The sequence below is a fragment of the Coturnix japonica genome, chromosome 4 (assembly GCF_001577835.2).
Source record: "Coturnix japonica isolate 7356 chromosome 4, Coturnix japonica 2.1, whole genome shotgun sequence".
Classification (NCBI taxonomy): domain Eukaryota; kingdom Metazoa; phylum Chordata; class Aves; order Galliformes; family Phasianidae; genus Coturnix; species Coturnix japonica.
The window spans coordinates 34,266,441-34,278,253 of NC_029519.1; the positions used below are offsets into that span (position 1 = coordinate 34,266,441).

Consider the following 11,813-nt stretch of genomic DNA (forward strand, 5'->3'; position numbering starts at 1 on the left):
GGAGGTATTGTCATAGCTCCGTTTCTCAGGGTGCAAGTCCTCCAGGGGAAAATACAACAAAAGTGAAACTGTGTGTAATTTTCGCACAAATTAATAATAGTTCCATAATCTTGAGGTAATGCTTACAGTGCACAGAAAGAGTTGAATAGGCTGGAAGAACTGATGCACTTCTCTTAGCTCCAATAGGCATCCTTAATGACTGTGACTGCATAAGAGGAATCATTTTAACTTTCTAAAACTCAGACAGGAGTAAACCTTAATGACTAGTCCTGCCATGCAGGAGCTTCTGCAGCATATCTGGATTTAAAAGCAACTTGTTATTTGTAGACATTACTTCATCAGATGTCCTAAGCCTTACTCCTGCAGGCTTTTGCATGACTCTGCAGGTCTAACACTAGCAGGAGAGTTCATGCACTTTCCTAGAATTTCTCTTCCTGTGTCTTCTAGGCTGTTCAGGTCTGATCCAAAGAAACCAAGGCTAAAATGCTAAGACCTGCCTCCATGTTGCCTTCCTGTCTCACCATTGCTGTTGCTGGAGCAGCTGTGTTATGGTCATTTTCAGCAAAAGGTCCAAGACTGACAAAACTCAAGCTGAGAACTTAACTTTTGCTGAACTTGCAAGGAAAGAAAAAAAAAATTGATTGTGCTCAGCAGAACAATTAAAATCACAGTAGCTTTTAGGTATGTGTCCTACACATCCCTACCCAAGTCATACTGAAAGAAAAAAAAGAGAGGTAAACAGAACTTATGCCTATTTATAATGTACTTACTGGAACAGGCACCACCACAGCAGAATGTGATTGAAGTGCTGCAGACATAATACTTCCGAGGAGGGTAATGAAGCAATACAGACAGTTCAACACAATCTTTTTGGCTGCTCTGTTGAATACCTGAAGTTCTTCCACTAGCTGTGCATTTAAAGCCTCATAGTCTTTCTTTGCTAGATCAAGCTCTTCTCCTGTTGACCTCTGGAGGTAGCTGTTGTAGTCCAACAGTTTGTCATAGCGCTTCTGGATGAGCTTCTGTGGGCCTGAAAACAAGGCTTGTAGTGCTGAGAGAGGAGTCAGAACAACCTTGTCTAGTTTAGCCATCTGGAAAGGTATAAAACAGACCTACATGTTACTTATTCGTGCAGTTCTTCAGACACGGTAACAGGTTAAGCCTGATTGCAGCCCGTCAAGCAATCTGTTAGCGATCTTTCAGCCTGAAGTATTAAGAAGAACTAAATGTTCTTATTTCCTATAGCAGTTTGTCTGAAGAAACATTCATCTTTCCACTGGATTTCTAAACTTACAAGGTCTTCACACAGATTTGTAGGGTTGCTCATTTTCTTTGAGAGTTTGTTAGCCTCGTCTCCTTTGTCTTGCAAGATTTCCTGAAGCCCAATTATATTCTGTGCAGCCAGATGTATGGAATCCTAAATGAAAAGATGGTTGGAAGATGAAATGGATTATGATTTATATAATGTGCTGAACCCACTCATGCAGATACAGCAATAATATTGATGGAATCAGAAATATTTTACATCTCTCATAACTATTTGCTTTTTCTGTGCAGTTTAAAGACATTGTGAGATTATTCATTGTGAAAATATTTTCCTTTGTTTTGCCTGTTTTCAGTTCAAACTGTTGAAGAATAATGTTGTTGATGTTCAGCTGAAAAAAGTTGTGTCCCCATCTAATGAGTGTCCCACTGGAGATTAACTAGTCCTCAGCAAGCCAGCTCAAGCCCCATGCACTCTCAAGGGCCTATTTTGGAGGACAAGGTAAAACTAATACATATTTCACGTACTGTGAATGTTAATCTTAATGAAGTGGAGATTGTGGGAGGTGTGTTTGTGGTAAGCTCTGGTCAGCTGGCTATTGATCTTGCCTACCTGCCCAGCTCGGGCATACAGATGCTTTGTAGCATCTACAAAGTTGACAAGTCGCCTATGAGAGGGAAAAAGCCTGATAAGTCACCAGCCAACCTACATCTGAGAGTTGGATTAAAATACACTTAGAGCTCTTGAGCACTCTGTCCTTTTAAGGCTAGCCCTCACCACAGTGTATTAAGAAGATGAAGGAAGTTGTCCTTATGTCCAAAACATATAGTTTAGGACACTAATTGATATGGCTGCAACTCATTTTTTGCCATTTTTACTGAGTAGTTGTTGGTGTTCCACTGCCTACATGGCCTATATGGTGGCTTCACACAGTGATTAAAATTAGTAACTGAACCACCACAGCACTTCTTTATCTGCTCTGCTCCCATGGGTCTCCACAGAACCTGGTAGTATAAGGAGAAAAAGGCAGGTGTGTGGGTTTCATGACTTCTTTGTCATGGGCACAGTAATGCAGCAGAAGCACAGCCTATTTATTTAATATTGCGATGTAAACATCTGCTTATAAACGATTTGGTGTTGCCTAAACAGTGGCAGAACTGTGTGTTAAACTCGTTATGGACATGGTTTCTGGCCACAGAATACATAAAAGCATGCACTCACCTGTAGATGCTGTGAGGTTAATGAAATGTTCTTCACACATGATTTCACAGTCTTCTCTAGGCTTCGAAACAACTTTTCTTCTTTATCGAATATCTGATCTTTCACCTAAATCAGATGTTTTCACTGTTATTTTGGAGTCTTGGATAATGAGAGAAATCCCTTGAGCTCTGCTGGAAAAACCCCAAACCTTCCCTCAACTCCTCCCTTTGAAAACAGAACAGATTGGTCCCTACTTCTCCCAAACTCTGATCTGAATCCAAGAAAAGTCAAAGGCACTGGACAACATGACAGAGATTTTAACTTCTGCCAGACCTTGTGGAAGCAGGGTATTGCTTTATTATAAGCACATCTTCATGTATCAATTGAACTCACACTTTTTTGTACATTTTTTTCTGCATTTAGGGAAACAATGATGAAAATACGATATAAAATAGGATAGACTTTTGTGCCACGGCATTGTTTCCCTCGGTGCTCATTTATGCGTGTAACGCAGAGATTTCTCCCAGGCAGGCTGTAGGTGGAGCTGTTACCTCTAGAGCAACGTCTGCTCTTCAGCTTGTAACCTCAGCAGCTGGAAACAGGCTGCTTTTACTTTTTTTTTTTTAATGCTGTCTGTAGAAACCTTGAAAATACTTTTATTTCTGCCTACCTTTTAGTTAAGGAATTTGAGAAATCTCAAGCCTGTTTTTCAGGGGTTTTGCTGTAAGGGTCACAGTACGTTTCAGAGCTGTGAACTGAACACTTTCTTTAATTAAGCAGGAGAGAGGGCTGAATCTATAACTTATATCCTGAGTCTAAAATGATCCTCAAATATTTTAAGCTCAATTAAAAAAATAGAAAATGAAACTTCTAAGATATATATATGTTCACCTCTTCTCTTAATCCCATTTAATTCTACATTTCTCTTTGTATTTATAGCCTTGTCAGTGTTCCAGTCTGCCATGGGGTTTGGTGATTAAACCAGCAAAAACACAGAAATTTCCACTGTGCAAATAAATGAGCAGGAAAAAGTAAATGTGGGTAGTTTGCGTCAGAGAAAGGGGGAAACCACTGGTAAATAACAAAACAGGAAAAAATGGCACAGATCTTGTAAAGTCACATCTAGAAAGGCAAATGACCTTGTATAACCAGTAGTCTTGTGCAGAGAGATATCATTTTTCAAGGTCAGTTATAATTGATTTTCTTGGAGATTCAGACTGAAGCTTTTCTGAAAATGTTTATCCTGGTAGGTTTTGAACTGCAGCCTTGGAATTACAAAGGAGCATTTTGGTTTTGCCCACCTAACACCCACTGGATTTATCACAGACTTCTTTGCCTCTGGTAGTTTTGATGGTCTTGGGCATCTGGAGGCAAACCCCATGATCTTTATTAATTGGCTGTATTATTGATCTTCCTTAGAGGACTCGGAACCGAATTGTTGGGATGGACAGTAAGACATTCAGAACATGTTCACAGCTCAACAATAACTATTGCCAGTCCAACCACAAAGAGCTGAGGCTGACTTTCACAAAAATACCGGTCACTTCCTCTCCACTGAAGATCACAAGCTTGAGAAACTCTTAGATAAAAGAGGAAAGGATAAAGAATACATTATCTTGTTTTCTATTTCAATCACAAAGATCGTTCCTGTCTTATGTGACACTCAGAAAATGACTTTATAAATGATGCAGGAAAAAAGCAACACCACACTCTGTATTTCTAAAATGTTTTTAGAAATGCCAGTGCAAAAGCAGCACTGAAGCTGTCAATGCAAATCTGCAGTTGGGTGAGTTAAGTACCTGAGGTTCTCCCCCTGTCAGTATTTTCAGATGGCTGGTGACCCTCTTGGATTTCTTGCTAATGGAGTGAATGTTCAGTCGAGAAAACTTTTCTTTAAGGGTTTCATCATCATCATTCCTCTTATACTTCAGCACTGCAGACAGAGAATTTCATGACACTAATAATCGGTATCCTTGGGGCTTTTCTTGGGGATGAGGGTACAAATACGAAACCATCTGAGATCAGACACTTTGATGTCACTTGCTGTAATCTTGTGTCAAAATGCTTGAGATTATGAAAACCCTGTTATCAATGCTAGCTTTGAGAATAGCAAAGCAAGGCTTCAATGTAGCAAGTCTATAGGAAGCAGCACTATCAGTGCACCTTAATTATTATTGGTGTTTGTAGCTGCATTACTGATGATGAACATGAGTATGACACGTATTATTTTACCACTTTCATGTTTCAGGAATCTATGTCCTTTGTCAGGTAACAGCTGGCTGAGGACAAGTGACATTAAGGCATCTGTTATTTTGTTGAAACCCAGCATATTGCACAACATAAGTAATACCAGCAAAAACTGTTGTGGCATTATGACTTGAGTTGAAACCTCTCTTGTAACTGCCAGCCCAAACCAACAGAAAAATTCACTGTTTTTTTTTCCTTACCTAAATCTTTCCTCCTTTTAAGTTCATTGATGTTCACATTAATATTTTTCATAGCAGAAAGGGCTTCTTGTAGTGCTTTGTGGTCAGGGTGAGAAGCAGGAGTTGAATTCAACAGTTCACAGAGTAACAAGGGATATTTCATTACCCGCTGTACCGGCTTGATCATCAGGGATCCCATGTCCATTAGATTTGGCTTTCCTCTATAATTTATACCAAGAAAAAGTCACATAAGGAGAAACTCCTTGAAGACAGAAAGTTCTTATATTTCTGTCTAGTCATTGAAGCTGCTGACTTTTATATCCTTCAATGAAGCTTTCAACTACAGAAAATATCAAAACCAGAGCAGTGCTTTGCACTGAGTCATAGAAGTGCAATCACCACTTAAGTCAAAAAATAAGATACATCTGTCAGGAAACACGGGCTGTTGCAAATGAAACCATCCTCCCACCCCCTCCATGAGAAATACACACCAGGTCTGAGTTTTCTGTGTTTTCAGCAATTTGCCAGACTATTGCTTAGACATCGACTCTGAAACTGGCCCACTCAGTCTGAGTGGTGCGTGTGGTGCAACTTGCATAGCACGACACCCAAGAGGGTAGATGTAGGTGGAAGACCAAATAACAGGAAGTTTGAGAGATGCAAGCAAGCGAGGCTATTACATCCTGCTCTGGCCCCTGAGCCTTAGAATTGCAACATCTCCATGCTGTGAGCAATTGAAATGCCTGCTCACTGCTGCATCCCTTCTCGCAACACCTCTCAATTTGTCAGTATAAACTTTGCTATCCTTTACCTGCTGTTTTCCTGTGCTGGCTCCCAGCAGATGACATCACACTGCTGAGGCTCTGGCAACAGGACAGAGGAGTTATTGTATGTCCTCATCCTAGCATTCTCTCTGAGCAAACCAGGGAATGCTGCAGCACCACAAGCACTCCTGTGAACTACCCCAGACTCACAGACCCCCCCATTGGAACAGTGAACAAGCTGATGGGGACAGTGTAAAGGACAGTAGAGCAGAGCAAGGCTTCCATTTGCATGCCTAGAAAAGCTGTCTTGGAGGGAAGGAGCTGGCATGACAATAACTGTGCAAAAGCTAATGCTAGTCAAAGAAGGATTTCCGAATGAGGAAAGGCAGGATAATACAACATAGAAGGGAAGTACAAAAACCAGAGAACATCCACTCAGCTTTGCAGGCTGACATCTATTGTTTTGTGAGCAGAAAGAGCAGAAGAGAAAGAAACAGGCTTTCATTCCCACTTTTGTATGTATGAAAAGTACAAGAGCCAATCCCTACTGCTGACTAATTAACAATTTGAATGCCTTTGAGAAGAGACATCTGCATATTTAAACCATCTCTCTTGCACAGGCATTATCTGCAAAAAGTTCTGCATGAAAAAAAAATTAACAGTAGATGCTTTTTAAAGCTTCTTGATGTCCCCAAACCTTCTTATCATTTCAATCCCCCTCATTTCCCCCGTATCCTACATTAAATATATAGAGCTATTTTCCCTTCTTTCAGCTTCTGGCAGCAATAATGAAAAAAATCCTAAATTGTTATTGTTTTCTCTAAAAAGCCTCTTGAATGCAAATCTGTAAAAGCTGCCTCATGAATAGAAAAATCTTCAAGTATCTTCTCTTTATATAGTTGCACTTTGGACAGCTGCCCAAGTGATAAACAGCCCTCTGTTCACGTATCTGCATGACACAGTCTAGCAATATGGTTTGAGAGATAGTAGGTTTGCTGTAAGATAATGACTCCCTGGGGCACCAAATGCCACAAGTTCAGCTCCTCTAATTCTCCCCAGCGAGATTATCTGCTGATCTCCACTCCCCCTGGAAGAGTCCCGTTTCCAGTGGGCCCAGTGAGCAACACACTCAGCAGCCAGGCAGGACGCAGCCCTGCCACGCGACCAAAACAGGCTTGTGACATCCATTGTGCGGAGAATTAAGTTGATAATTCATTTGCAGTGCTGCTTCCGCTTCTCCCCCATCCTATCATGTATTTAGCAAGTATTCTAGGGTATAAGTAGCTGCACTAATCTCATCGCAGATTCTCAGTGTAGCTCTGCAGAGCACGCAGCTGGCTTAGCTGCAGTGAGCTTCATGGCATACCCTGCCTCCCTCCTCACAACAAAGCAAGCTCACAGATGCAGAAGGAGTCCCACCAGTATAAAGAAATACATGATGGTGAGCTATCCAAAGAGGGGGGACCCAGGGTTTAGTTTCATACACTTTTGCTGTCTAGCAGGTAAGTCCTGTGGTGAACATGACAGCCAGTTTGGTATCGTAGGGCTGAGAAAGGTGTCATATCACGCAGGGGGAACACAAATGCCACCGTGCCATGAAAGGTAGCCAAGCACAGGGAGAGTTCCTCAGCTGAACATCAGTCCTTGTGCAGCTTTACAAGAGCCACTTTCAGCTCAGGAAGTGTGCTGTATCCTACACTCCACTATAAACTGAAGGAGAAAGCTGGATATTAACTTCCAGGAGGGTAGTGCGAGGCAGAGCAGCCAGTCTTGTGTTATTTCTACACGCATTTCTCTCTTATGTGTTCTTACTGTTAGTCTGGGTATTTGGTGTTCCTCCTAGGACCTTCACCCCTTTTTAAAAAGGACTAGAGAATCTCCTTTATCAAAACCAATGCAAATAAACTACTTTCAATCACAGAATGAATCTTGAGAAGCCCAACCTAGGATTTCAACATGTAAATCATTTGAAGTCTATTTTACACTGACCTTATTTATGATGTCTAACTGACTAATTCTCTGATTTCACATATGTTTCTCTCCTACCCACATAAAGCACACCTGCTCCTCTTTTCTCTTAACATTTCTGTCTGGGTTGTAATCACTTTCTTTGGTTCAGCTAACCCCTTCTCTGACTGCTCCTTGCAGGTAAGATCAGGAAGTGTTGTGTTTCAAGGATCCAGACCTACTGGATGTCCAAAACCTCAGCTGTGATAAACTCTCCCTTAAAGCTTTTCAAAGATGTCACATTTGGCACAGAAGTCCCTTAACCAGAAGATATCTGAGGCTGGGTGAGTGTTCTGGCAAGGTGTTGCCATACATTTGTTCTTTTCTGATGTTCCTCCACCCACTGTCAGAGGGAAGCTCCTCAGAAAGATTGATTTCTCATATATTTAGGGTGACCAAAAGTGCCCTTACCTTAGAAATAGCTTTACCTGTCAGCCTGGTGTGTACTGAGCAGGCCTACAGATGCATAATGCAGAGCAATTGAAGAGTGCCTGGATTTTCAGACTTGACACTGTGCTGTTGACAAGCACTGTTGAAGAGCTCAGAGCTCTCTAAGCACATTTACTAGACAACAAGGTGGTAGTAAAGGGCTCTGAATGAATTGCATTCCAAATTAAGTAGCTTCATAAACCACAAGTTTTGAAAGACATTGCAAAGCCAGTGCAGTTAGTAATCAGAAAACCAGACAGGCTTAGAGAAATTAAAACTGAGAGTGTTTTATCACATATATCCTGGAGAAGTCTGTGCATTCTACAGATATTGCTTAGTGTTCTTAAAATTTCCACATGTACAGTTTTAAGCATACTTAAGGTAATCAAAAGATATTTTAAAGATTATTTTACACATAAAAAAGACGTAGTACTTACTCTTCCTCGTACATCTTTCTGCAAAAGAAAAGGAACGGAAATATATATTAGCTTCCTCCTAAAAGGACTTATACAGATCATGGGCCAGATTCTCAGATACACTCTGGTGACACAGAGCAGCTGTAACTGGCCAGTTAACTTAGGTTTATGGCTGCTGTGTGTCAGCACAACTGCACAAAACAGCCAGAGGGTACCAATGAATCTGGCCCTACATCTTTTTGAGAGGACAGCCCCAAATGAGACAGGATTGTCAGGAACCTGGACTTCACGATAAAACCCAGCCTTCTCCTAACTCTGTTAGAGAAGGAAGCTTGAGTCACTGTGCTAGCAACATCAAACCCTTAGCACAGAGATCAAAATAAAATGTCATTCCTACATTATTTTTACATGGAAATGAATGCATTTTAGACTTTTAGGATAGAGAATCAAATAAGTTGTTCCACTTTTTGGGAGGCTGTTTATCAACTGAAACCTCTTCAGAGTAGGATACTGTTGATATACATACAGAAAGCAGAAGGAAAGTACAGCTGTTTTTTGGAAATATGCAAACGTGCACACAGAATATTTTCCTCATGATATGATTAAGCTTGGAGAATTTCACTCAAATGCAAGGGAAGCACAACGTCCCTCCACCTCTGCATGAGGCTCTTCTAGTACTGAGTGCTGACATCCTATCATCAGTCAGCCTCTGCTTTCTGACCACCTGCACTTCTGTCTCCTTGTCTTCCAGAGGAGCATCTGGAAGCTGGCATTTTCATTGCTTCTGCACCATCAGCTCTTTGAGTACTTCTGACGTCCCTCTGCCCCTGTAACAGTTGACCAAGATACTTCAGACTGAAAGCACAGCAGGTAGTTGCCAGCATCCTTTCATTTTTACCAGCTGCATTTCTTTGGCTAAGCTAGCAAACAACATCCCCCTTTTTGCATAATCACTGCTGAAACATGGCTTTCTACATAATTTGGATTTGCACATGTCTCCAAGGCAGACACCTACATTTTGGGATGGAATTTCTCCCCTTTAGTCAGCAGGAGGCGTAAGAATCTAACCGTGGCTAATTAAATCTGATTTGTCTGTACAGATGTGCAGAGGGCTACTTGCAAATTCCTCGTGATACAGAAGTTGTTTTTCACAAGGCAGATATTACTCAGCTGAGGAACTGAAAGCTTTTGTTTGACCTATTTTATTTTATTTTATTTTATTTTATTTTATTTTATTTTATTTTATTTTATTTTATTTTTATTTTTATTTTCAGTGTAATAGTATTCTACCCAAGGAAAAAGGAAATGATGTAAAAAGTAGACAGTTTTCCAGAATAATAATCACTGTCCCCTATATATTATATCTCACGACATAAAACAGCCTGTAACTTATTTGTTAAAATTCCTACATAATTTTCTTCCTAGGACGAGTGCTCTCTCATCAGAAGTAAAAGGTTTAGGTGACCACAACTGTGCATTTGAGTGTGCACTTTCAAGTCTTAATATTTTAACTGGCTGCTATTTCTAGCCATTGGGAGAAAAGTGCAACATAGTATACGTGAAATGGCATTTTTTCCTTGGTTTCTGCTTGAAAGCCGATCAGAAAAGAACAAGAAAATAAGGCTTCATTTTGAGGAAGGTTTTGTTGCTTCCTGCTACCAAAGGCTGTAATGGTTCAGCATTAAATATCCTTTCTCTTCAAAAATCCCACCCGCGATGATGGAACAGAAGCATCTCCTACTGCCTCTGGAATTCATGTGGCAACATCCACCCCAGCACATACACAGACACTATATTTTATGTTTATGTCCTCCCATATCCTCTTGCCTCAGCAGAAGGGATGAGTGAATGACAGGAACAACTTCTCTTGATTAGCCAGAAAAGAATACTGTAGGATTCAGCAACTGAAACACCCCCTGAGGGGAGATACCTGGCCATCCGTTAGCCTGAAAGCCAGAGTTTATATGAAAATCTATTTCTTTCAGCTTCCAAGGTGGCTGAAGCCTCCGTACTCTGCACATGTACTTGGTTATACATTTACTATCTGGCCATGGTGTACAAAGTCTTATTTTCTGTATAACCTGTCTTCAAAGTAAACATTTATCTTTTAATTTTGTTGATGTTTCCTTCTGCTACTGTCCCCAGATTTCATTCAGGTATACTTTCCATCTCCTAACACATCTCTGCTGACTGATCACTAGCTGGGGTATAATTGAAATACCTGTTGCTGATGTACACCCCATTTATTATTTGTGATACTTTTGCATTTCTCGTGGAAGAGTGCAGCACCAGCCTTTTCTGGAGCTGGAGGGAGACCTATGATCTGAAGGACAGGGGTATGCTCCCTCCTGACAGCTATGTGCAAGATTTTTGAGAAAGTGAGGGAATAAGGGAGCTTGCAAGTGAAGAGAAGCTCTCCTCATACAGAAAGTGAGCTGGTTCTCAGGTTGCAGGAGGAAGCCATGCTGGAGGAAAGACAGAGCCATTTTTCTGCTGCATCCCCAGTACGTTTCCCCCAGGGGCTGGTGCTGGAGGGAGTGACATGAACGTCCACTGGTGGGATCTGACAACTTGTTTCAACATACACCACTTTCAAATCCCCTCATCATGAGGTGTCGAGTATAGCTGCAGATCTCTGGGGCCTTATAGAGGGGTCCAGAAACACCAGTATGTGTGAATAGCTTCACTGTGTGCCATTTTAATCCAGGCAATAGAATTGCTGAAAATGGGGCCAAGCGTGTTTCCTAGGAGCTGGGCAAGTTGTTCCCAGCAGCCCATTATATGATGCAGCATTTCTTCTGCCAGTATGGGGCACTGAAGCTAAGGGATGAGAAACCTTTCTTGTGCTATTTTTGGCCATCTTAGAGAGAAAGAAATCTAATCATGGCCCCTGGCTTGTCATCTTTTCATGAAAGCAGCATAAGCCAGAGCTTCCAGCAAGCCTCATAAAACTCTGGATTTACAGGGGACCTTTCATCTGCATCCATTTAAAATGTTCCCTGCCAGGCAACTGACTATGGACGGAAATCATCATTTGAAAAGATCTTACTTTAAGGACTGTACACAGTGTCTTAAATGCTGCTTCAGTTCTTCATCCTTTTCATAGGATTCCAGCATGGTGTGTGCATCATCGTGGCGATAGCAGTAGATTTTATATGTGTCTTCTAGTGGGCCTTTAATCTGCAAGAACACTTCCCCTGTTAAAGAGAAAAACAAAGCATGTCAAGCCAGACAACAGCATCTCAGAAGGAGTTTTATTATTCCACCACATTAGCCGTGAGCTAAAAAGGCTGCTTTCCACTTTACT

The 11,813-nt window shown here is 41.1% G+C and overlaps 1 protein-coding gene and 1 long non-coding RNA gene across 7 annotated transcripts in view; one reads left to right on the forward strand and one right to left on the reverse strand.

The window, feature by feature from the left end:
• ARHGEF38 (Rho guanine nucleotide exchange factor 38) overlaps positions 1–11,813 on the reverse strand; it is a 33,565-nt gene that overhangs the window by 7,171 nt on the left and 14,581 nt on the right. The window contains exons 4-10 of the mRNA XM_015861422.1: positions 11,556–11,703; positions 8,528–8,545; positions 4,912–5,111; positions 4,264–4,397; positions 2,486–2,590; positions 1,295–1,417; positions 771–1,091 (exon numbers count right to left, since the gene is read on the reverse strand). Of these exons, the coding sequence (XP_015716908.1) occupies positions 771–1,091; positions 1,295–1,417; positions 2,486–2,590; positions 4,264–4,397; positions 4,912–5,111; positions 8,528–8,545; positions 11,556–11,703 (1,049 nt within the window). The remainder of the gene's footprint in view (positions 1–770; positions 1,092–1,294; positions 1,418–2,485; positions 2,591–4,263; positions 4,398–4,911; positions 5,112–8,527; positions 8,546–11,555; positions 11,704–11,813) is intronic.
• LOC107313296 overlaps positions 1–11,813 on the forward strand; it is a 32,195-nt gene that overhangs the window by 1,904 nt on the left and 18,478 nt on the right. For 5 of the 6 annotated variants that reach the window (XR_004306936.1, XR_004306935.1, XR_001554908.2 and 2 more), the window contains exons 4-6: positions 1,620–1,765; positions 7,803–7,945; positions 9,258–9,376. This is a non-coding gene — a long non-coding RNA (uncharacterized LOC107313296). The remainder of the gene's footprint in view (positions 1–1,619; positions 1,766–7,802; positions 7,946–9,257; positions 9,377–11,813) is intronic. The other variant, XR_001554909.2, reaches the window with a different exon arrangement.